Source organism: Penicillium robsamsonii (genome assembly GCF_028829455.1).
Source record: "Penicillium robsamsonii strain IBT 29466 chromosome Unknown utg000002l_segment0_segment0, whole genome shotgun sequence".
NCBI lineage: Eukaryota > Fungi > Ascomycota > Eurotiomycetes > Eurotiales > Aspergillaceae > Penicillium > Penicillium robsamsonii.
This window is the reverse complement of record NW_026643220.1, coordinates 749,808-768,452: the sequence shown is the minus strand read 5'-3', so window position 1 is coordinate 768,452 and position 18,645 is coordinate 749,808. Positions and strand designations below refer to the sequence as shown.

General features: G+C 49.4%; 8 protein-coding genes across 8 annotated transcripts; 3 read left to right on the top strand and 5 right to left on the bottom strand.

The window, feature by feature from the left end:
- Positions 1-226: 226 nt before the first annotated feature.
- Positions 227-3,461, top strand: N7447_003538 (uncharacterized protein; the record flags this gene model as incomplete). The annotated part of the gene is made up of 8 exons (XM_057227813.1): positions 227-403; positions 457-968; positions 1,023-2,092; positions 2,144-2,442; positions 2,491-2,561; positions 2,606-2,695; positions 2,745-2,771; positions 2,816-3,461. The coding sequence occupies 8 exons, from the start codon at positions 227-229 to the stop codon at positions 3,459-3,461; spliced, it is 2,892 nt and encodes a 963-aa protein (XP_057087154.1).
- An 808-nt stretch (positions 3,462-4,269) lies between these two features.
- On the top strand, positions 4,270-5,301 carry N7447_003537 (Dehydrogenase multihelical; the record flags this gene model as incomplete). Its single annotated transcript, XM_057227812.1, has 1 exon — positions 4,270-5,301. One exon carries the CDS (start codon positions 4,270-4,272, stop codon positions 5,299-5,301), a length of 1,032 nt encoding a protein of 343 aa, XP_057087153.1.
- A 149-nt stretch (positions 5,302-5,450) lies between these two features.
- Positions 5,451-7,911, bottom strand: tktA (transketolase tktA; the record flags this gene model as incomplete). Its single annotated transcript, XM_057227811.1, has 6 exons — positions 5,451-5,564; positions 5,615-6,978; positions 7,041-7,335; positions 7,387-7,471; positions 7,584-7,726; positions 7,858-7,911. 6 exons carry the CDS (start codon positions 7,909-7,911, stop codon positions 5,451-5,453), a joined length of 2,055 nt encoding a protein of 684 aa, XP_057087152.1.
- A 2,059-nt stretch (positions 7,912-9,970) lies between these two features.
- N7447_003535 (putative phenol 2-monooxygenase) lies at positions 9,971-12,185 on the top strand (the record flags this gene model as incomplete). The annotated part of the gene is made up of 5 exons (XM_057227810.1): positions 9,971-10,011; positions 10,061-10,274; positions 10,337-10,809; positions 10,867-10,901; positions 10,966-12,185. The coding sequence occupies 5 exons, from the start codon at positions 9,971-9,973 to the stop codon at positions 12,183-12,185; spliced, it is 1,983 nt and encodes a 660-aa protein (XP_057087151.1).
- A 188-nt stretch (positions 12,186-12,373) lies between these two features.
- On the bottom strand, positions 12,374-14,241 carry N7447_003534 (sugar porter family MFS transporter; the record flags this gene model as incomplete). The annotated part of the gene is made up of 4 exons (XM_057227809.1): positions 12,374-13,081; positions 13,137-13,554; positions 13,620-13,876; positions 13,930-14,241. The coding sequence occupies 4 exons, from the start codon at positions 14,239-14,241 to the stop codon at positions 12,374-12,376; spliced, it is 1,695 nt and encodes a 564-aa protein (XP_057087150.1).
- Positions 14,242-14,605: 364 nt separating this feature from the next.
- N7447_003533 (uncharacterized protein) lies at positions 14,606-14,861 on the bottom strand (the record flags this gene model as incomplete). Its single annotated transcript, XM_057227808.1, is given in 2 exon segments — positions 14,606-14,768; positions 14,782-14,861. Coding segments are annotated over 2 exon segments (243 nt in total), but the record flags the coding sequence as incomplete, so codon positions are not given.
- A 341-nt stretch (positions 14,862-15,202) lies between these two features.
- Positions 15,203-16,540, bottom strand: N7447_003532 (SNG1 family protein; the record flags this gene model as incomplete). The annotated part of the gene is made up of 1 exon (XM_057227807.1): positions 15,203-16,540. One exon carries the CDS (start codon positions 16,538-16,540, stop codon positions 15,203-15,205), a length of 1,338 nt encoding a protein of 445 aa, XP_057087148.1.
- A 784-nt stretch (positions 16,541-17,324) lies between these two features.
- Positions 17,325-17,687, bottom strand: N7447_003531 (uncharacterized protein; the record flags this gene model as incomplete). The annotated part of the gene is made up of 1 exon (XM_057227806.1): positions 17,325-17,687. One exon carries the CDS (start codon positions 17,685-17,687, stop codon positions 17,325-17,327), a length of 363 nt encoding a protein of 120 aa, XP_057087147.1.
- Positions 17,688-18,645: the final 958 nt, after the last annotated feature.

The window sequence follows — 18,645 nt, the reverse complement described above, 5'->3', positions numbered from 1 at the left end:
TATGTTGATTGGAGGTGAGCCCTGTCGGCAGTGCTGAGTAATCCACCTTTTCGGCCCCGCGGCCTTAGACCCTGGGACGGGCAGAATAGAACTCCGATTTCCCGACATCTGCGGGCTAGATTGTTCCACACACGCGATGATTCTTTGATTTGCACATGTCACTTACACTTGGTCACTGGATTGGAATGAAAGGACGCAAATAATTCGTCAAACAAGCGCGCTGAACATGCAGCCAGTGGCGGGGCCCTCCAACACCTCTACATCCGCTCAGCCGCCTCCGCCCTCCAACACCTCTGCCTCTCAGCCGCCTCCGCCGTCGGCGACAGGAAGTCACCAGATTACCCGGAAACGTGTGAGCTATAGCTGTCAAACGTGTCGGCGGCGCAAAGTCAAATGCGACAAGGTGATCATCCTTAACTCAGGAGCATGATACCTGGACTGAACATTTGTTTTTAGATACTTCCAGTATGCGGCAACTGCGCGAAAAACAAGACCGAGTGTGTCTACGACGTGGAACCGCAGCAAGATGACACACAACCCAGTCGCGCCCGCCGGGCGAATAGAACCAAACGGCGGAGACAACAGGAAAACACAGATGAACACCTGCCGACGTATGACAGTTCAAGGGCGGCATCATTATCAAATGTCCAGAAAACAGATTTAAGCGCAGTTGAAGCCCATCTGGCTCAACTTGTATCGCTCGTTGATCGGTTAAAGAAAGATAACCGGGCGCATGAATCAACAGAGGCGCAAGCGCCTGCATTAAACCCTAGCGCGGAAACCGCGCCGAGCGAAGAGGGCAATGCTCCTACCAAATCGCTTGTCGCGCGGCCAGACAGTCCATCGGCTCCTGCTGATTGTAACAGCGATGAGTTTCCCATCCCAAACGGTCAGACTACAGATCTCGTTGATCCACTGGGAACTTCAAACTTGGGCCACATGTCCTTGGGGGATGGTGGGAGTTCAAGGTCAGTATGGACACACTAATCTAAGGTGCGTTTGAGTGTCTAATTTTGGGTTAGATATGTGGGAACGACATATTGGGCTTACATTTCCCATGAAATGGACGAACTCAATCAATTGCTCGGAAATCAGAATCGGTCGCATGATTTAGCAGCAGGTAGTGATCATACTGCAACCAATTCAGTTTCTAGCGAGCGAAGACAGCGGAAAGAATCGATAAGCAGCCAAACCACCAGCCCAGCCACGCGCTCTCCCTTTCCGCTCGGCTTCTCGGGGCCCATCCAGAAAGCTGTTTGCATCCCACCGGGTTATTTCTCAGTGAATGATAAAGCGGTGGAGGCAGATATGCTTAAGCATGTTCCGACAAAATGGCAGAGTGACATTCTCTACAAGGGTTTCATGTCTGGTGTCCACTCCCTGAGTCCTATGGTTCACCCTCCGATGATCTTGAAACTATACAATGCCTTCTGGGACTGGTACGACGGCAAAAGTTATACGGGGGAGCTGTGCCCTAGTCCTTCTTTCATTCCACTCCTATACGCAATATGGTTTGGAGGTTCAGTTTCGATTTCTATGAGAACAATGGAGATGGAGTTCAATACGTCGTCACGAGCTGCCCTCTCGACAAAATATAGTGATGAGGTCACTTGTTGGTTGGCCAAGATATCGTTTCCCCATAGCGTCACACTTCACGGTCTGGCGGCCTATCTTATTGCGCAGACAATCTTGTCAAGAGAGGAAGAACCTTTGGCAAGTAGTTTGTTTGTCAGTTTAGCAGTGAGAGTGGCGCAGACTTTAGGGTTACACCGGGATCCCTCCCATTTCAATATCGATCCATGGGAGGCAGAGTTTCGACGCCGATTGTGGTGGCATATCATGCATATGGATGGCGTTATAGCGATGTCGAGTGGGCTTCCACCATTGCTTACCGATGACACTTACTGGGATGCTCGGGAGACGAGCGAGGTCAAGGACACCTTGTTGGGTACTACCGAAGCCAAACAGTATGAACAATCGGTTGCTTGCGGCCAGCGGCCGCCTGATAATCCAGACGACCCGACTGTTTGTGGTGGGCCATCGATGGTGAACGTGTATTATTTGTCCGCAAAGGGCAAATGCATAATGGCCAGTGAGTGATACTCGGCTTGGATCTCAGGGGCGTGTACTGATTTTTCGGCAGAGTCTGTTCGTAGAATCCTAAGGATCCAGCTAGGCACGAGGCCTCTAACAAGAGGGGATATGGTTGAGCTTCGCTCTGTTCTTCATGATCTTCAAGTCAAACTCAACTCCATCATAAACAGAATTCCAGAGACAAATGCAACTGAAAAGTCAGCAGCATCTTCAAGACGAGCTCCTCATTCCACCGCGGAGGAACTTCCTATTGAAGGTCCATCTGGCTGCCCGGAGCAATATCATTCAGTAGTCCTCGTCTCGTTTCATAAATGGGCCAGGATTATTTTATCGTTATTCATTGATAAGGTCAACCTTTTTATTCAAAAATACTGTTCGCCACTAACATGGATGTAGGCATTTTGTGTTGCGTACCAACCATTCCTCAGGAATCCTCGAAGTCGAATCTGGCCCGTAGCACGCCAAAGGTAAGCATTGCGACCCATTGCGCTACCAAATCTAATTCAAATAGTGCGCTACGGCATTCTTATTCATTCATGGAGAAGTTTATTCGATTGGCGACGGATCCCGACTTTCAGCCGTTTCAATGGGGCTGGCCAGGGTGAGTATTCCGATCTTTCATAGAGGAATTTGGACTAATAATCGCCAAGGAACCATCAGCCCATGCATGCAATGATGTATGTTGAAAGCTCGAGTTAGTAGCCATGCTAACTAGTTCCAGGATTATTCTCATCGACTTGTACGAACGACCATTTAGCCCCGAAGCACCTGTGTCACGCGGATTCATTGATCAAATTATGTCGCTCTCCGGACCCGACGGGGGTGTCGTAAGTGGCGGAGATGACATTTTCACACAACGTCCGCTGAGGAATGGAGGCCGCGAGGCCTGGGATATGATCCGTCGTCTGCGCCAAAAGGCCTGGCAGAAAGCCGGTCTGAACCCACAATTGCCCTGGACGGGACAAGATTGGCCAACCGAGTCTGGCTTCGCAAATACACCTTACTTCAAATTCTTGTCATCCGCAACCGTGGCCGAACCTACTACGAGCGCAGCAGTGACTGCCTCCCACTCGTCATGTGACAAAACATTTGCTCCCGACTTAGCCTTTGCACGTTCCCCCGCTGCTACTATCCCGACTCAACAATCCATCCTCAACTCTCCTACGGTCGACTTCATGAACGCCGCCGATCCGAACATGATGCCTGCTCCTGAGCCCTCTGTCCCCTTCTTGCTCGATCCGAGCCATTTTGACTGGGGTGAATGGGACAATATCTTTGGGCAATCTCTACCCGTCGCGGATGAGCTTATGGAACTCGATCAAGTCACGGGGCTTGCATTTGCGGACTTGGAAAATGGCGCTACGTGAGACGAATTGGAGACAACTAAATATCCTGCTGGATCTCATTTTTCAGGCTTCTCTGGATTCCAACAGTCCGCCTTTCTTTTTCTTTTTACCTCCTCACCCTATATGGGATATTGTCTCCATTTCGCTGTGAGCTCCATTGTTCTTTGTCCCGTGGCATACGAGTTGAATTTCTCACGCCACGAGGTTATCCAATGTGCACAGTCCAAACATTGTGGTAGGAACCAAGTATATCTATCATTCCGCGAGAATCCCTGACATGCTGGAGGAGCGGTTTGACGACATGCTGCGAGGCACACTGATACAGGACTTTTTGTTCGGTACATTATCGGGTGTGAATGTACGTAAGTACTTTGCCTGCAATCTTGTACGTCTGAAGGACTTGTAGAAGGACGACTACGAGGGTTTTTGCGGACCATCACGGTAACCGGCCTAATTGGGCTAACACCTCTGTTCTATATAGTACTTCCTCTACTTTCCCACCCCACTTATAGTAAAAATGCAAACCCCTATATATTAATCTGATCTATATATTCTTAGCTTTTCTTCGTCGCGAACCTCTTCAACCTTTTCTTCTTCTTTGCTTTCAAGTCTGATGAACACGTCGAAATTATCCTGCTTTTCGCATCCAATTGATGTGTTTAGGTATATTGTATGTAAATATTGAAGGATACAGACAATCCGGTCCCCGCATGGCCCCTCTGTTCCCCACCCATCGGCAACATCTCCGAGATCATCTACAACCCTCTCTGCCTCTCCTTTTCCTTCCCTAACATCCTCCAACAGCGCAAAACCCCCAATCCAAAAAGCCATGGCAACAGAATACCCCCACCGAATCGCCCTCCTAGGCCTCGGCACAATCGGCCTCTCAATGCTCGCAATGCACCTCCGCCGCCCAGATACCAGCATAACAGTCTACGACCCACGACCCGACTACGAATCCCAAATCCGGAGCACACTCCCCTCCCTCCTCGATTCCCCCGATTCAACATCCCTAATCGACGACCTAATCCGTACATCCCGCCTAAAACTAGCCACCACACTGCCGGAAGCCATCCAAAACGCAACAATCGTCCAAGAACAGAGCCCGGAAGTCACATCCTCGAAACAGGCTCTCTGGAAGGAAGTCGCCGGTCTCGCAGACCAAGATACCCACCTATGGAGTAGTTCGTCTGGAATTCCCGCGTCGGCGCAAGCAGCCGGGTGCGAGGCTGCCGACCGTGTTGCTGAGCGGTTAGTCATCGCACACCCGTTCAATCCGCCGCATCTGATGCCGCTTATTGAGATTGTGCCTGGGCCTGAGACTAGTGTTGAGGAGGTTGAGTTTGTGAAGAAGTATTTCGGCGATATACCTGGTCCGGGGGCTTCGGCTGGTGCTGACGCGGGTGCTTCGAGCGGGGATCAGTCGGCTTCGCAGCATTACCGACCTATCACGCTGCACAAGGAAATTCCTGGGTTTGTGGGGAATAGGCTTGCTTTTGCGTTGCTGAGGGAGGCGTGTTATCTTGTGGGGGAGGGGGTTGTTTCGGCGAAGGATTTGGATTCTCTTGTTACGGCTAGCTTGGGGCCGCGGTGGGCTGGTAGTGGTGTGTTTGAGAGTTATCATGCCGGTGGTGGGGAGGGGGGAATTGGGGCGTTTTTGCAGAAGCTTGCACCGACGATTCAGAATGTGTGGGGGGAGTTGGGGCAGGTTGATATTGAGGGTGAGCAAGCGTGGAAGAATTTGGTTGTTAAGCAGACTGAAGATGCTTATGGGCCATATACTCCCGAGACCAGGAAAAAGAAAGAGGAAATGTTGAGGGACGTTGTAGAGATGCAGAAGAAGAAATGGGGGGAGTTGTGATAATGTACGGATATGACTACTCTTCTAAGAGTTACTGGGTTGAAAAGTGAACAATAGAGTGCTCTATTCGCAATCTTGTATATCTAGAGGGCCATAGCTCCCCTATTAAAAAACCAAAACATTTTGTTACGTCATATTCGTTCCGCCCCTTACAGGATCTGCTGGAAAGCACGGTTAATGGGAGAGCGCACGGTGTGGCCCTTGTAGAATTCGATGGTGGCAAGAGCACGCTTGCTGATGCCCTCGGGGGTGAACTCGAATTTCTGTAGACAATTAGTAGATGGTCATGGAACAAGAAGTGAAGATAACTTACGGCGTACACCTCCTTGTAGGGGCCGGAAGCACCGAAGCGGTTGAGACCAAACTGCTCGTGAGAGTAGCGCTCCCAACCCATGGTGCACAGAGCCTCGACGGACAGCACGGGGATGCCATCGGGCAGGACCTGGAGACGGTACTCCTTGGTCTGGGCATCGAAGACCTCGAAGCAAGGAATGGACACAACACGGGCAGCAACGCCGTGCTTCTCCTGGAGGTATGTGGCAGCCTCAATGGCGATGCTGACCTCGGAACCGGTGGAGACGATGGTGATGGCAGCGTTAGGGGTGTCAACAACGACGTAACCACCCTTGAGGGCGCTCTCGATGGTAGAGAGCTCAAGCTGGGGCAGGTTCTGGCGGGTCAGAGCCATGACGGTAGGAGTGTGCTTGGCGGTGATGGCGGAGTAGTAGGCAGCGCTGGTCTCGTTGCCATCGGCGGGACGCCAGACCATGCAGTTGGGCAAAGCACGGAAGTGAGCCAGAGTCTCAATAGGCTGGTGAGTGGGGCCGTCCTCACCCAGACCGATGGAGTCGTGGGTAGCGACGTGGATGACACGGACGCGGGACAGAGCCGACAGGCGGAGGGCACCGGCGGCGTATGAGACGAAGTTCAGGAAAGTACCACCGGCGGGGATGATGGTGCCGTAGGCAGCCAGACCGTTCATGACGGCAGCCATGGCGTGCTCACGCACACCGTAGCGAACGTAGCGACCGGCCCACTCACCGATTCCAAGGTCAGGGGGCTGGAAGTCAACGGCGTTCTTCCAGCGTGTGTTGTTGGAGCCAGTCAGATCGGCGGAACCAGAGACCAGCTCGGGAATAACGTCGTGGATAGCCTCGAGGCAGGCCTCGGAAAGCTTACGGGAAGCAACGGCAGCATCAGTAGGCTTGTAGACGGGGAGCTTCTTCTCCCAGCCCTCGGGCAGCTTGCCGGAAAGACGGCGAGCGAGGTCAGCACCCTCGGTCTTGTGCTCGGACTGGTACTTCTCGAAGAGCTGGTTCCACTCCTGCTCCTTGGCAGCACCCTCAGAGGCGTGCTTGTTGTACATATCGTAAACCTGCTGGGGAACAGCGAAGCTCTCCTCGGGGTTGAAGCCGAACAGCTTCTTAACGCCCTGGGCGTCGTCAGCCTTGAGAGGGTTTCCGTGGACACCACCGGTACCGGCAAGCTTGGAGCCGAAGCCAATGGTGGTGGTCAGCTTGATGACGGAGGGCTTGTCAGTAACCTGCTGACACTTGCGGATGGCAGCCTCGATACCCGCGAGGTCGTTGTCACCATCCTTAACCCACTCGGTGTGCCAACCGTAGGCCTCGAAGCGCTTCATGACATCCTCAGTGAAGGCACACTTGGTGTCACCATCTGCGGAGAGAAGCTGGTCAGCCTTTCACATCTAGCTTTTGCGGTGCTCGAGTCAATCTTACCAATGGAGATGTGGTTGTCATCGTAGATGGCAATCAGGTTGCCAAGCTTGAGGTGACCAGCCATAGAGGCAGCCTCGCTGGCAATACCCTCCATAGCGCAACCATCACCGAAGAACATGTAGGTGTAGTTGTTGAAAAGCTCGAATCCGGGCTTGTTGAAGACACCGCCGGTGTGAGCCTGAGCCATGGCGAGACCGACAGCGTTGGCGAAACCCTGGCCAAGAGGACCAGTGGTGACCTCAATACCGGGGGTGTCGTGAGCCTCGGGGTGACCGGGGGTGATGCTGTCGAGTTGCTACCAAAATCAGTACAAGCCTGCTTGCATATATGTCTTGGAGGGACTTACACGGAAGTTCTTCAGGTCGTCCAGGGAGATGGCGTATCCGAACAAGTGGAGCAGAGCATACTGGAGCATGCAGCCGTGGCCGTTACTATTCAATTTGAGATCAGCCGGTATTCCAAAAGTATGGTCACTGGGGTTGGGATGGAAAGGCTGTTGCCGACCCATAACCAGCCTGGCCCCAGACAGGGTAAAACACTTACGAGAGAACGAAACGATCACGGTTGGCCCACTCAGGGTTCTTGGGGTTGAAGTTCATGAACTTGTTGAACAAAACGTGGGCCACGGGGGCCATGCCCATAGGGGCACCGGGGTGACCAGAGTTGGCCTTGGAGGTGGCATCAACCTGATAGCAAAATGTCAGTCAGATTTCCCAGATTGCACACATTGAAGCTTCATATGAGGCCGAAGACCCTAATGTTGCTCCAATTGAAGGCATGAAAAGGAGGGGCTATTGCCCGGTGAAGCTCAACGTACCGCGAGAACACGGATGGTGTTGACAGCCAACTGGTCCAGATCAGTGTAACCCATGATGGCGGATTCTAATACCGTTAGAGATGAAATTCACTTGAAGCCAGCTAGATACGTACATTTTTGAGTAAAGGAGGTGATTGGGAGGGGGATGAAAGAGAGAGGGAAGAGAAGAGAGAGGGGAACGTATTTGTTGGTGGGGGTATGATGTCGGGTGGGGGGGGCGCGTACTTAGTGGCTTGCAGCTCAACTCAGCACTTTACACGTTTGAACGGAATTGAAGAAATCTATTTACAGTTCGTATCTCTCATTTTACAGGCTAAATCAATTCAATTGATCTTCTTTTGTAGATTTTTATCTAGACATTGCATCATTGGCTGAGTCATCGAGGGGCAGCCTGGAGCTCAGGGCATCTACGTATCTATACCTATATTGCATATCAACAACGTTGTATACTGAACATTATACTTATTGCCTCTCTTGTACCTGTATTTCTCAAAATCCATCAATAGCCGTTTCTTCCGTTGTGACCTCAATGGCCCGCATTTTCCGACACTCTTCCGGCTTGACATCCACACGTTCTATTAGTATACACCGGGAGCCGCCCGGAGGACCCTGCTCCGACTCGCAACCGGCCTTTTCCACGGAGTGAAATTAGCCGAATTCCCATCTATGACTGCTCAATAACCGTGCCGATATGATCAGCTGGTCAAAAAATAATAATACAGTTTTGATCGAATTCGTGATCTGGACTTCGGGAGGCTCCTAGACAACTCAGCGCTTACAAACAGAACGAACGTACTCCGTACCTATACCTCGGATTCCCTAATCAGGCTAATCCGAAGATTGAAACACCAATAACAATGGAATTCTGCGGATATAAGTGGAATAGTTCCAAGGAATTGACAACGTGACCTCCACAAGAAAGTAGGCCCCGTAACAATGTTGGGGAATTCAACCAACATCTCGGTGTGCCGGAAGAAGAGTAGCGCCGGAGAAACCATCGGGTCACATGTAAAGTATATCTGAACTATACACCTATGTGATACATCTATAGGCGTCGTTGTTTCTGTTAAAATATTCCAGATGTCTGTATAACGTGGGCGTCGAGCCACTTTGGGCTGCTTCCAGCATGTCTTCGTCCAATCTCCCAACCTGAGTACTTATACAACTTACCCTTGCTGTGCTTCCCCAGAAAGTCATTGTCACCAGTCAGGATTAGAAAAAGGAGAACCTCCCAGTCCAATATCAAATTTTGACGCACACTTGCATCGTAACATTCAAGTTGCTTCCAATCTTCATTCATATCATTAATAAGCATCCAAAGAGTCCACGGCCTTTCTAGGCAATCGCCACCCCCGGAGCCTCAACTCCGACGACTTGTGTTAAAAGGGACCTTCAAGCAAAATCCTTCTCAAATTCAAAAGCCCCGGCTCAAGCTGAGCAACGTGTCAGTAAGGTCAGCTTGCGCTACATGCGCACATAAAAATTGGCCAGTTCCTTTCAGCTGCTGGATCTCCATGACACAACAGAAAGGAAAGGGCATCTGATTGATATGGCTTGGATATTGTCAAATACAGAGTCCTTATACCTGGTTATATGCAAAAGAAAACCACCCGATCGGATACAGGATAAACTTACCTAGAATCTTGTCGGACGTCGAGTCTAGATAACCCACCAAAAAAAGTGCAGTATTGACTATTGATTTTGTCTATTTAAGTTCGCGCATTTATCCTGTTTTATTGCTAGTTAGAGAGCTCCATAGTACTGAATTTGATCATACTTTTCATACAGTCAGATTTCTGTCAGATATCAAAGTATATTGATCGGGACTCGTGATAAACATGTCAAACTTACGAGGGAAATTATTGTACAACTTGACACACGGAACACCCTTGGACTAGGAACTATTTTGGAATTCTTGCAACCCTAGACCTTGAGATTGTTTGTAACTTGAGTCAGCTTACGGGGCAGTCCCTCTTAGGGCCATCTAGCCCAGAATGTCCATATTCCTTTATATAAAGGGCTGCTGTATTGGATGGTCCCATTATCCTTATTTCTATACACGGGTCACCATTCAGCATCTGCTCAAATATATCGAGATATCCTGTCGCACGCCATGGATAGAGAAGATAAGTATACTGAGTCCGAGACCGATGTGTAATTTCTCTACTACCTTTGCCGAACACGGTCTAATAACATCTCGCAGACTCATCATTGGCGCCGGTCCATCCGGCTTGATGGCAGCCTACTGGATGGCTCGCTATGGAGTCAGCGCACGTATTATTGACAAGCGTGACACGAAGATCTTCATAGGGCACGCAGATGGGCTTCGTGCACGAACGCTGGAGTTGTTTGACAGCATGGGTATCCAACACCGTGTTATACAGGAGGGAGCTATCAGCACCGCGGCAAACATTTGGGTATATATCAACTCATTTTGCGCCGAGATTATGGCTTGGCTGACGATGCTATGACCAAATAGGTTCCAGGTCCACAGGACAAGCTTGTCCGACAGGCTCACATTAATATCTCTAGGGTCGATGAGTCACCATTCTCCAATACATGCTTGACCCAGGGACGTATTGAGCGGTTCATTCTCGATAGTATTCGGGAGCACTCTGATCTTGACGTGGAATATGGCGTGATTGCTGAATCTTTGGAATATGACCAGGAATTGAGGAATGATCCAAACTCATATCCTATCACAGTCAAGGTCCGAGTTCTTGGTGAAGAGGATTCGAAAGTCGAAGCTAGGTCTGAAGCTGCTGGCAACAAGGTAAACCGCAATAACTTGCTTCCTGATGACTGGGCCGATCTCGCCCAACGCAAAAAACCACAGAAGACCAAGGTTGAGACTATTAAAGCCAAGTATATGATCGGGTGTGATGGTGCCCACAGCTGGACAAGAAAACAGCTAAGCATCCCCGTGGAGGGATCTAACACGGACCATGTATGGTTAGTGATGCTCATTGTCCAACCATGCCACAGCAGCTAATATAACCGTGTATACAGGGGCGTGATAGACGTGATACCCCTCAGCGACTTCCGTAAGTATTACCTAGTGCCTACACTACTCTCTTAACAACATCCACTAACTCAAATCTTCAACAGCTGACGTCCGCCGCCTAAGCATCGTGACCAACGCCGCAGGCACAATCCTCGTAATCCCACGCGAACGCAGCTTAGTCCGCTTCTACGTCCCCGTTCAAACTTGCGAAGCGGGCACAACCGACCGGTTCGACCGCTCAAAAATCACGCCGGATCTAATCCGAGAGCGTCTGCAAGCCATCTTCGCCCCCTTCACCTTTGACTTCAAGGAATACAGCTGGTGGACCGTCTACCAAGTCGGACAGCGGATCTCCGCACAATCCACCAAGGATAACCGGGTTTTCCTTTCTGGTGATGCGGTACACACGCACTCGCCTAAGATGGGGCTTGGGATGAATATGAGTTTGCAGGATGGGTTCAATGTTGGGTGGAAGATTGCTCTTTCTGTGGCGGGTACTCTCAAGCCTGAGGTCCTTGAGACTTATGCTTCGGAAAGACACCCGCTTGCGGAAATGTTGCTTGAATTGGATCGCAATTGGTCGCCTATGTTTAATGATCGGAAGCCTGAAGTAGTGGATACGAAAGCTTCAGACATGGCCCTTATTGCAGAGAAGTTTGAGGACTTTGCGGATGGATGGAAGGTGTTTTACCCTCCGAGCAGTCTTGTTTGGAAGGCTGAAGACAATGCTGAATTCGCTTTTGCACGGTATATTATTCCCGGGGAGAGAGTCCGGCCGGTAAAGCTTCGCAATCAGGCTGAGGGAACTACACTATGGACAACAAGGTCGTTGGAAAGCGATGGACGCTTCCGCATTCTGGTTTTAGCTGGGGATATACGGCACCCAATACAGAAGCAACGCATTGAGACATTGACCCAGGCTCTGGCTGGACAGTCTGAATCGAATACTTCACCACTCGATCGCTACTTGGAGGTCCCTGGTCGATTCAATAGTCCTATTGATATTCTCACCGTCCATACTACGCCGTGGAAAGAGATAGAATTCTTTGATTTCCCAGAGATTCTGCGTCCGTTCGATCCGGTGAAAGGATGGGCATATGATAAGATTTGGTGTGACGATCACTGCATATTCGATCGATATTGTGATGGAACAGCATATGAGAAGTGGGGAGTTGATCGGGTTCTTGGAGCGCTGGTGGTCGTGCGCCCCGATCAATATATCGGATGGGTGGGCGAACTAGGTGATTTGGAGGGATTGACGCATTACTTGGATGGAATTCTTGTGAAGAAGCCACCGACAGACGAGATTGACTCATTCCTCTAGGGATATCACACAGGACAATAGCAATAGCATGGGAGAGATTTCAATATAGGTTGCAAGCTAGCGCTTTGAAGTAGACGACTAATTGAATAAACAATGGCATGCTGAAAGAAAAACAAGGAAGACTATTGATACATGCACAACTGAAATATATAACTACACTTTGTAGAACCCTACAACCACCTTCATGATTACGCTCGTGTCTCAGGCATCCACGACCCATCTTCTCGTAGCTCAGTATTAGGATCAGCAACATGAGACGATCCAGGAGCATTCTCATCTTTACTCGAGTCCTGGGTAAGATCTGGATCAGCAGGGAACTGGAACTTCGAGCTTTTCCACGGCTTCACTCCCATCCGGTACATAGTATCGATCTCCTCTAGTGTACGACCCTGTCCCTCGATAACGGCGAAGTAAACCAGAGCCGCAGCAAGGAAAAGACATCCGGCGAAGACATAACCGAAGCGGAAGTCAATATCGCCGGTAATAAAAGGAGTGAAGAAGGCAAGGAGAAAGTTCCAGAGCCAATTCGATGCAGTGGCCAGAGACATAGCGCGCGCACGGTATTGCGAGGGGTATAACTCGGCGATGATCGTCCACACCATGGGACCCCAGGTACTGGCAAACCCAAGAATGAAAAGACAGGCAAAGACGACCATAACCACACCGGCCGATTTTGTTCGCTCTGGGTCCTCTTGGTCTAGGGAGAAATGGCCCACCGAGGCAAATATCATGAAGCAGACGAACATCCATAGCGCACCGGTTATGAGCGAACGGCGTCGACCCCAGTGCTCGATCAGGTAGAGGCCAAGGAAGGTCGTTCCAAAGTTGACACCGCCTAGAATCATCTGGGTGACATAACTGTTTTTAATTCCAGCACCATTGAAGATCGTTGTTCCCTAGTAGGTGTTAGCTGGTCCTTATTCTATGTTATACGAAAACCTCAAAACCCACATAATAGAAGAAGTAATTAGCACCTGTGAGCTGCTGAAGAGCTTGCAACATGACGCCAACAGCCACCCGATACCCCATCGTCGGAGTACGGAACAACTGAATCCAGCTGACCGTTCCATTGCGCTTCTCTTCTTCGTGTTTCTGTCTGATTTCATTGAATTCGAGATGAAGAGCCCGGTGGTTATGAGGGATACCATAGATTTTGGCAAGAGTGCTCTTAGCTTTATCCTTCTTGCCGTTGCGGTAGTCGTAGCGTGGACTTTCAGGGAAAAACATCATGCCAATACCAAGGATTATGGCCCAAATATACGTGATACCCATGGGGATACGCCAGGAACCGGTGTCGGTGCGAGCTTCAGTTCCGAAATTGATACAATTTGCAACGAAGATTCCAAGTGTAATGAATAGCTGATATGTACTGGGAAGAGTTAGACGGCGATAATTGCATTGTGAAATGACCCCAAGGGTAGTTGCCCAACATACCTGATCAGCGAGCCTCGAATGTGCCTCGGTCCTGACTCGGCTTGATACATAGGTACCAGCAGAGAAATTGCACCAACTCCGAGCCCAGCAACCCAACGACCCATGGCGACCTGGTACCACTTGCCAAAAGGCGAGGAGATCTGAACGGTGACTCCAACACACACCATCAGAGACCACCAACTGATGGACCACTTTCGTCCTAAGCGGTCAGCGATCGGTGCTGCGACTAAAGCCCCTATCAGAGTACCAATTGATAGCTGTTGCGTGTGTTAGTATATAAGCAAGAAATGGCAAAACGCACACCACTTACCAAGGCAACAATGAGACCCGAGCGAACATTACTGAAATGATAAGTTCCATCCGATTGAGGTTCACCATAGCGATGAAGGAAGTCTTTCATCTCCAGGAACCCGGAGATCTGACCAGTGTCGTAACCGAAAAGGAAACCGCCCATAGAGACGAGAATGCACATGGTGAATGAGCGCCATGTGAGCAGCGGAACAGGCGTGTCGACGAGATCATTGGGGCCTTTCTCGTGTTCATTTGTGGATATTGAGTCCCTAGGGACCTGAGGGTCTGCATAGCAGTCCTGCGGACGCTTTTTGAATATCTTATCGAACATGGTGCCAGCGAGTACTATTTGGCTGTAATATTTCCTATCCAGCAACTAATTTTCGAAATCCAGGTTGTGCCGGATCAGCCTTTCTTATACAGTGCCTAACCAAGAAAGCGTGACCGAAGCCGAATCGTGAATTTGCGAGAAACGGACCTTTTACCGATCCAGGCAGGCCGCATCATACCGATGACACGTTGATCCAAGTACCCGAGCATGCGCGATTGATGGCCTTCGCTTATTTTCGTAAGTAAAGAGAAAATCCGGGGAGTCCGACACGCATTTGGCGGTTCGATGGTTCAGCCATGGGTTACCCGAGTGGTTTATCGTTGCTGTTGGTCAGGATATAAATTTCAGACTCCACACCTTCAAGTCATGAGTGGCGTGGAAGTCTCGGCCTCCTAAGCCTCGTGATCATTCCGGGGACCAATAATATTGCCGAGGGAATGACCTGAGTACCTAGGACGATGTCATCATTAGGATCCGGGGAAGTGATGACGATGGCCGCCACAAAGCTTGGCATCCGTCGGCCCCACCTTTAATGTTTACTCTTTGGAGAGATCATCTTGCCCAAGTACAATTTTAAGAAGTGAGCTAGCGATGGTGGTAGGTGCTTGCTCGAAGTAAAGCTGTAATTAGTATTGATAGGCAAATAGACCAGTGTAGAAAGTCATGAGAGGTTTTCTGTGACTGCGCCGTTTTCAGTGTCACCCATAGAGAGATGATCTATCCAATCGGACATACTCCGGCTCAGAGAACCTGCAAGAAAAACTTGAGACACGTGGGCCCCCAGTAACAATTCAATTTGGGATGGGAGAATTTCTCTCAATTCGTGTACTTGAAATACATCTACCGATGATGGTCAAACCATCGCTAAGCAAGACATATTCTATCCTTCATCTTTTCCGTCAATTTCCAGTTTTTCAAATGAGCTCCATTACTAGCCTCCTCCATTAGGGTAGTTCCCTGCTTAAGCAACACGATGAAGTGAAATTGGCTCAATTGAGTCCCCATTCTGCTCAAATTCGCGACTGGAGCTACCGAGTGGCATCATTGGCTCGTTAATTATCTCATGTTTAGGTTCGGATTGAGTTTCCAGACGTGTGCGATCCAAGGATTCCTGGGCAGCTACCGCAGTTTTGCAACGGTATTTCATCGCATACACTGCAATGGAGACACCGACAATCCACCATGAGAACATAATAGGAAGTGCACGATAGAGTTGGTTATTGCACCCACCAGACCAGATCTGGATGAGAACCTGGTATGCCTCATGGGAGGGAAGAGCGTAGCCCCAGCGGAAGAAACCCGGATTCAGCTCAAATGGGCTGATGGTGCTCGCAACATTGAGAATGACCCACGTCAGAACAATAAACGGCATGAATTGAATCGGGATGAAAGCGGTCGTGATGTCGAAAAACAGAAAGTTTATGTGCATCAGAAGCCACAGAGTAACCCAAGTCAACACAAACCGACTGCCTTGCTGGCCCCAGGCCTCTCTGAAGGCCCAGATATAGCCGGTCATTAACAGTCCTCCCGTGAGGGTGTAGAGGATGGAGGCAATCGCGCGAATCAGGCCGTTAGCTTTCCAGGACAATTTGGTAAATGCGTCGACATGGGTTGATATGCCGTTCAGCGCCAACATGAAAAAGAACTGCTGGATAATGGGCATCACCATGGATACTGTATTGTAGAAAACTCGGGTACCTTGTTCCGTGTCCTTGATATTGATTTCTTCCACGTAGATCGGGTCGAGGAAAGCTTTAAGGGTGGTTGGATTAGAGAGGTCGGCTGACGTGGCGATGGAAGATCCATTATTGGCGTGGTATGTCGACCGTGTGATTTCAATCAGTTTCAAGATGTTGGAGTAGACCGCGGCTTGTGAGAACACTGGGTATCTCACCCCGTTCCAGATGTAAGTGAACGAGACCGGCGGGCGAGACCCGTTTGCCAACGCCGAGGCGAGACCAGCTGATCCACCCTGACTGGTGTACACAGCCCCCCAGTACTCACCCCTGCATACGGCTTCTCGGATATTCTCTGGTTGGGGATATCTATTAGAAGATTGCAGCACAAAGGTTGGGAACCCATCTCCTCGTAATTGGTGGTAAGAATCTGACACCGATTTGCCGATGATACCGCCATCATAGTCAACATAAAGCACGTTGAAATTGTGATAACGGGTGGTACTTCGGAACTGCGTTGCATAAAGATAACACATGTTCACCAAGAAAAGTACCTGAAGAAGAAGAAACATGGTGATTATAGCTGGTAAAAATCGAGGCCGGATCTCCTTCCATGCACCCATTTTGAGATATGATTTTGATTCGGGTCTCATCCTGGGAGATGTAGGGTGAAGATGAGGTACAAACGGTGAGTGATGTTCCCTTGAAGAGTGACATTTATAGGAATTCTCGGAAGCCGAACCCCGTATTGCTTACTGGGTGAGCATATTTATTCGCGCTTGGTCACCCCAGGTCGCACTGGTTTCACCCTCCGAAGTATAAACTCGTGCGGTAAATCCGTCACATTGTTTAGGCACATTGTTCAGGGGTCAACCGATGGTCATACAGCCAATCCCCCGTTGACTCAGCGGCATTTGGACTTGATATATCGGAGGTGAATTCTGGCGAAGACAAAGGGACTTCCAGAAGGAAAGAGCGAGCCTTCCTAGCGTGAGTACAAGCGCAGAGAGTAACGAACCCTTCAAACCCCGTTTAGGCTATTAGAGTGAGTTTAGAAAGACTGGTGAAAATGTAAAGCCAATTCTCATAAGATTGTGGAATCGATGGGATGAAATTAAATACCCGGGCACATGCAAGTGACTAATACAAGTATTCTTGCGTACTTTGGAAAACAGTAATCCATTTCCATTCGGCAGTTCCTCGGAAACTATTAATTCTTTCACTATTTCTTCAAAAAACCCTAACAATTCGGCCACCAGAGCTCCTTCGCCACACAAGCCTGCGAAGCGCCAAAGAAACAACCACTTGAGTCTAGAGCCTCGTTGCCATACCCGCTTTGGATTTGATTTCAATAACTGGGATCTATAATCGATTGTCATGCAAGGTCAAGGCCAGAACCGGGATGACTTACCAAGCGGTATCTATCCAGTCTGTCGCATGGATATTGTTGCTGTTCTTCATATCATCCCCGACTTTCTTCACAAATCCCTTTAACAAACTTGAAGGGCATTCTTCCTTTCCTGCAACATCTCGCCACTGAACAGGGCGGACAATTGTTGCGGAGATAGGCTGGCAGTACGATTCCAACGCCAGTTGCGCAATGCCATCTTGACTGAAATGGAGGCAGCGACCTTTATGCCCGATCATAACCTGGGGCGAAGACGCCGTGCCGGTGGCATATTTGAGTTGCATCGGGCCAGAATAGCTGGAAGATGCCTGAATAAGTGCCCTTTCGTAGCCCGATGTTCTCCAGGAGAGTTTGTCTCCCATGGTGTCAAGTGAAAGATATGCCAAGCTGAGGTATCAGAGGAAGGGTCCGGGCTGAGTGGGTGTTGACATTTTCGCGTTGCCCCGATGACATGGAAGCCCGTTCGTCGTCTGTGAGAACTAGACCAGCTGCATAATGACTAAATTGAACAAATAATAGCAGGTATTCGATGGATAGTGTCCGCAGCATTGTTGGAAAAGATATCTGATGATCGTATGGTGAGTAGATTACTAGAATGGATTGTGACCCTCTTTATATTGATTTCTATTACCGCAAAAAATTCCAAAGTCAGTGAGCACAGGGACATGACACTCCTGTAGCCATCGATGATCATGGAATTCGGGAGCTCCAGTGGTTCTACTATTTCATGTGTAGTAACTGCTACCTGTACCCTATAGAATGCAACCCAGTATGTCTTGCCTGCTCTGAATGTATCAATAAGTTACAATCCGTGGGCCCCTGGAGGGCCCCAGTATAGACATATGATCACTAAAAGGATCGTGGGTGGAGTGTTATGGGGAATCGCCATCACAAATGACGTCCTCTAGACGCTATCGGTTATGCAAGAGGCTTAACGATGAGACGATACGCTAGCCGGAATGACAAGGTAGGATCTCGTAGCTGGTTAAGTGGGTGACTGACGTGTTTGGCACAGCACAGGCGACGGATTATGTTAAGATCTACTTGGACATACACCTTGACATGTAGTTTCTGGTGGCGGTATAATCGAAGAAGCCAAATACTGACTTTACGTTGCAACTCAAAGTGCAATATTACTCTGCACTCTGCAAGCTATACATTTCTTTTCAATTTTACTTTGATTGAAAATTAAATGTTGTAGTGTCTAGCTCCACGATATTTAGTTCCCGGCCGGGTCGTGTGGAGACGAGACGGATGCAGAACCATATGGATGGTCCCATCTATAGTTCAGTAAATCCATTTCTGGCAAACTTCATGCTC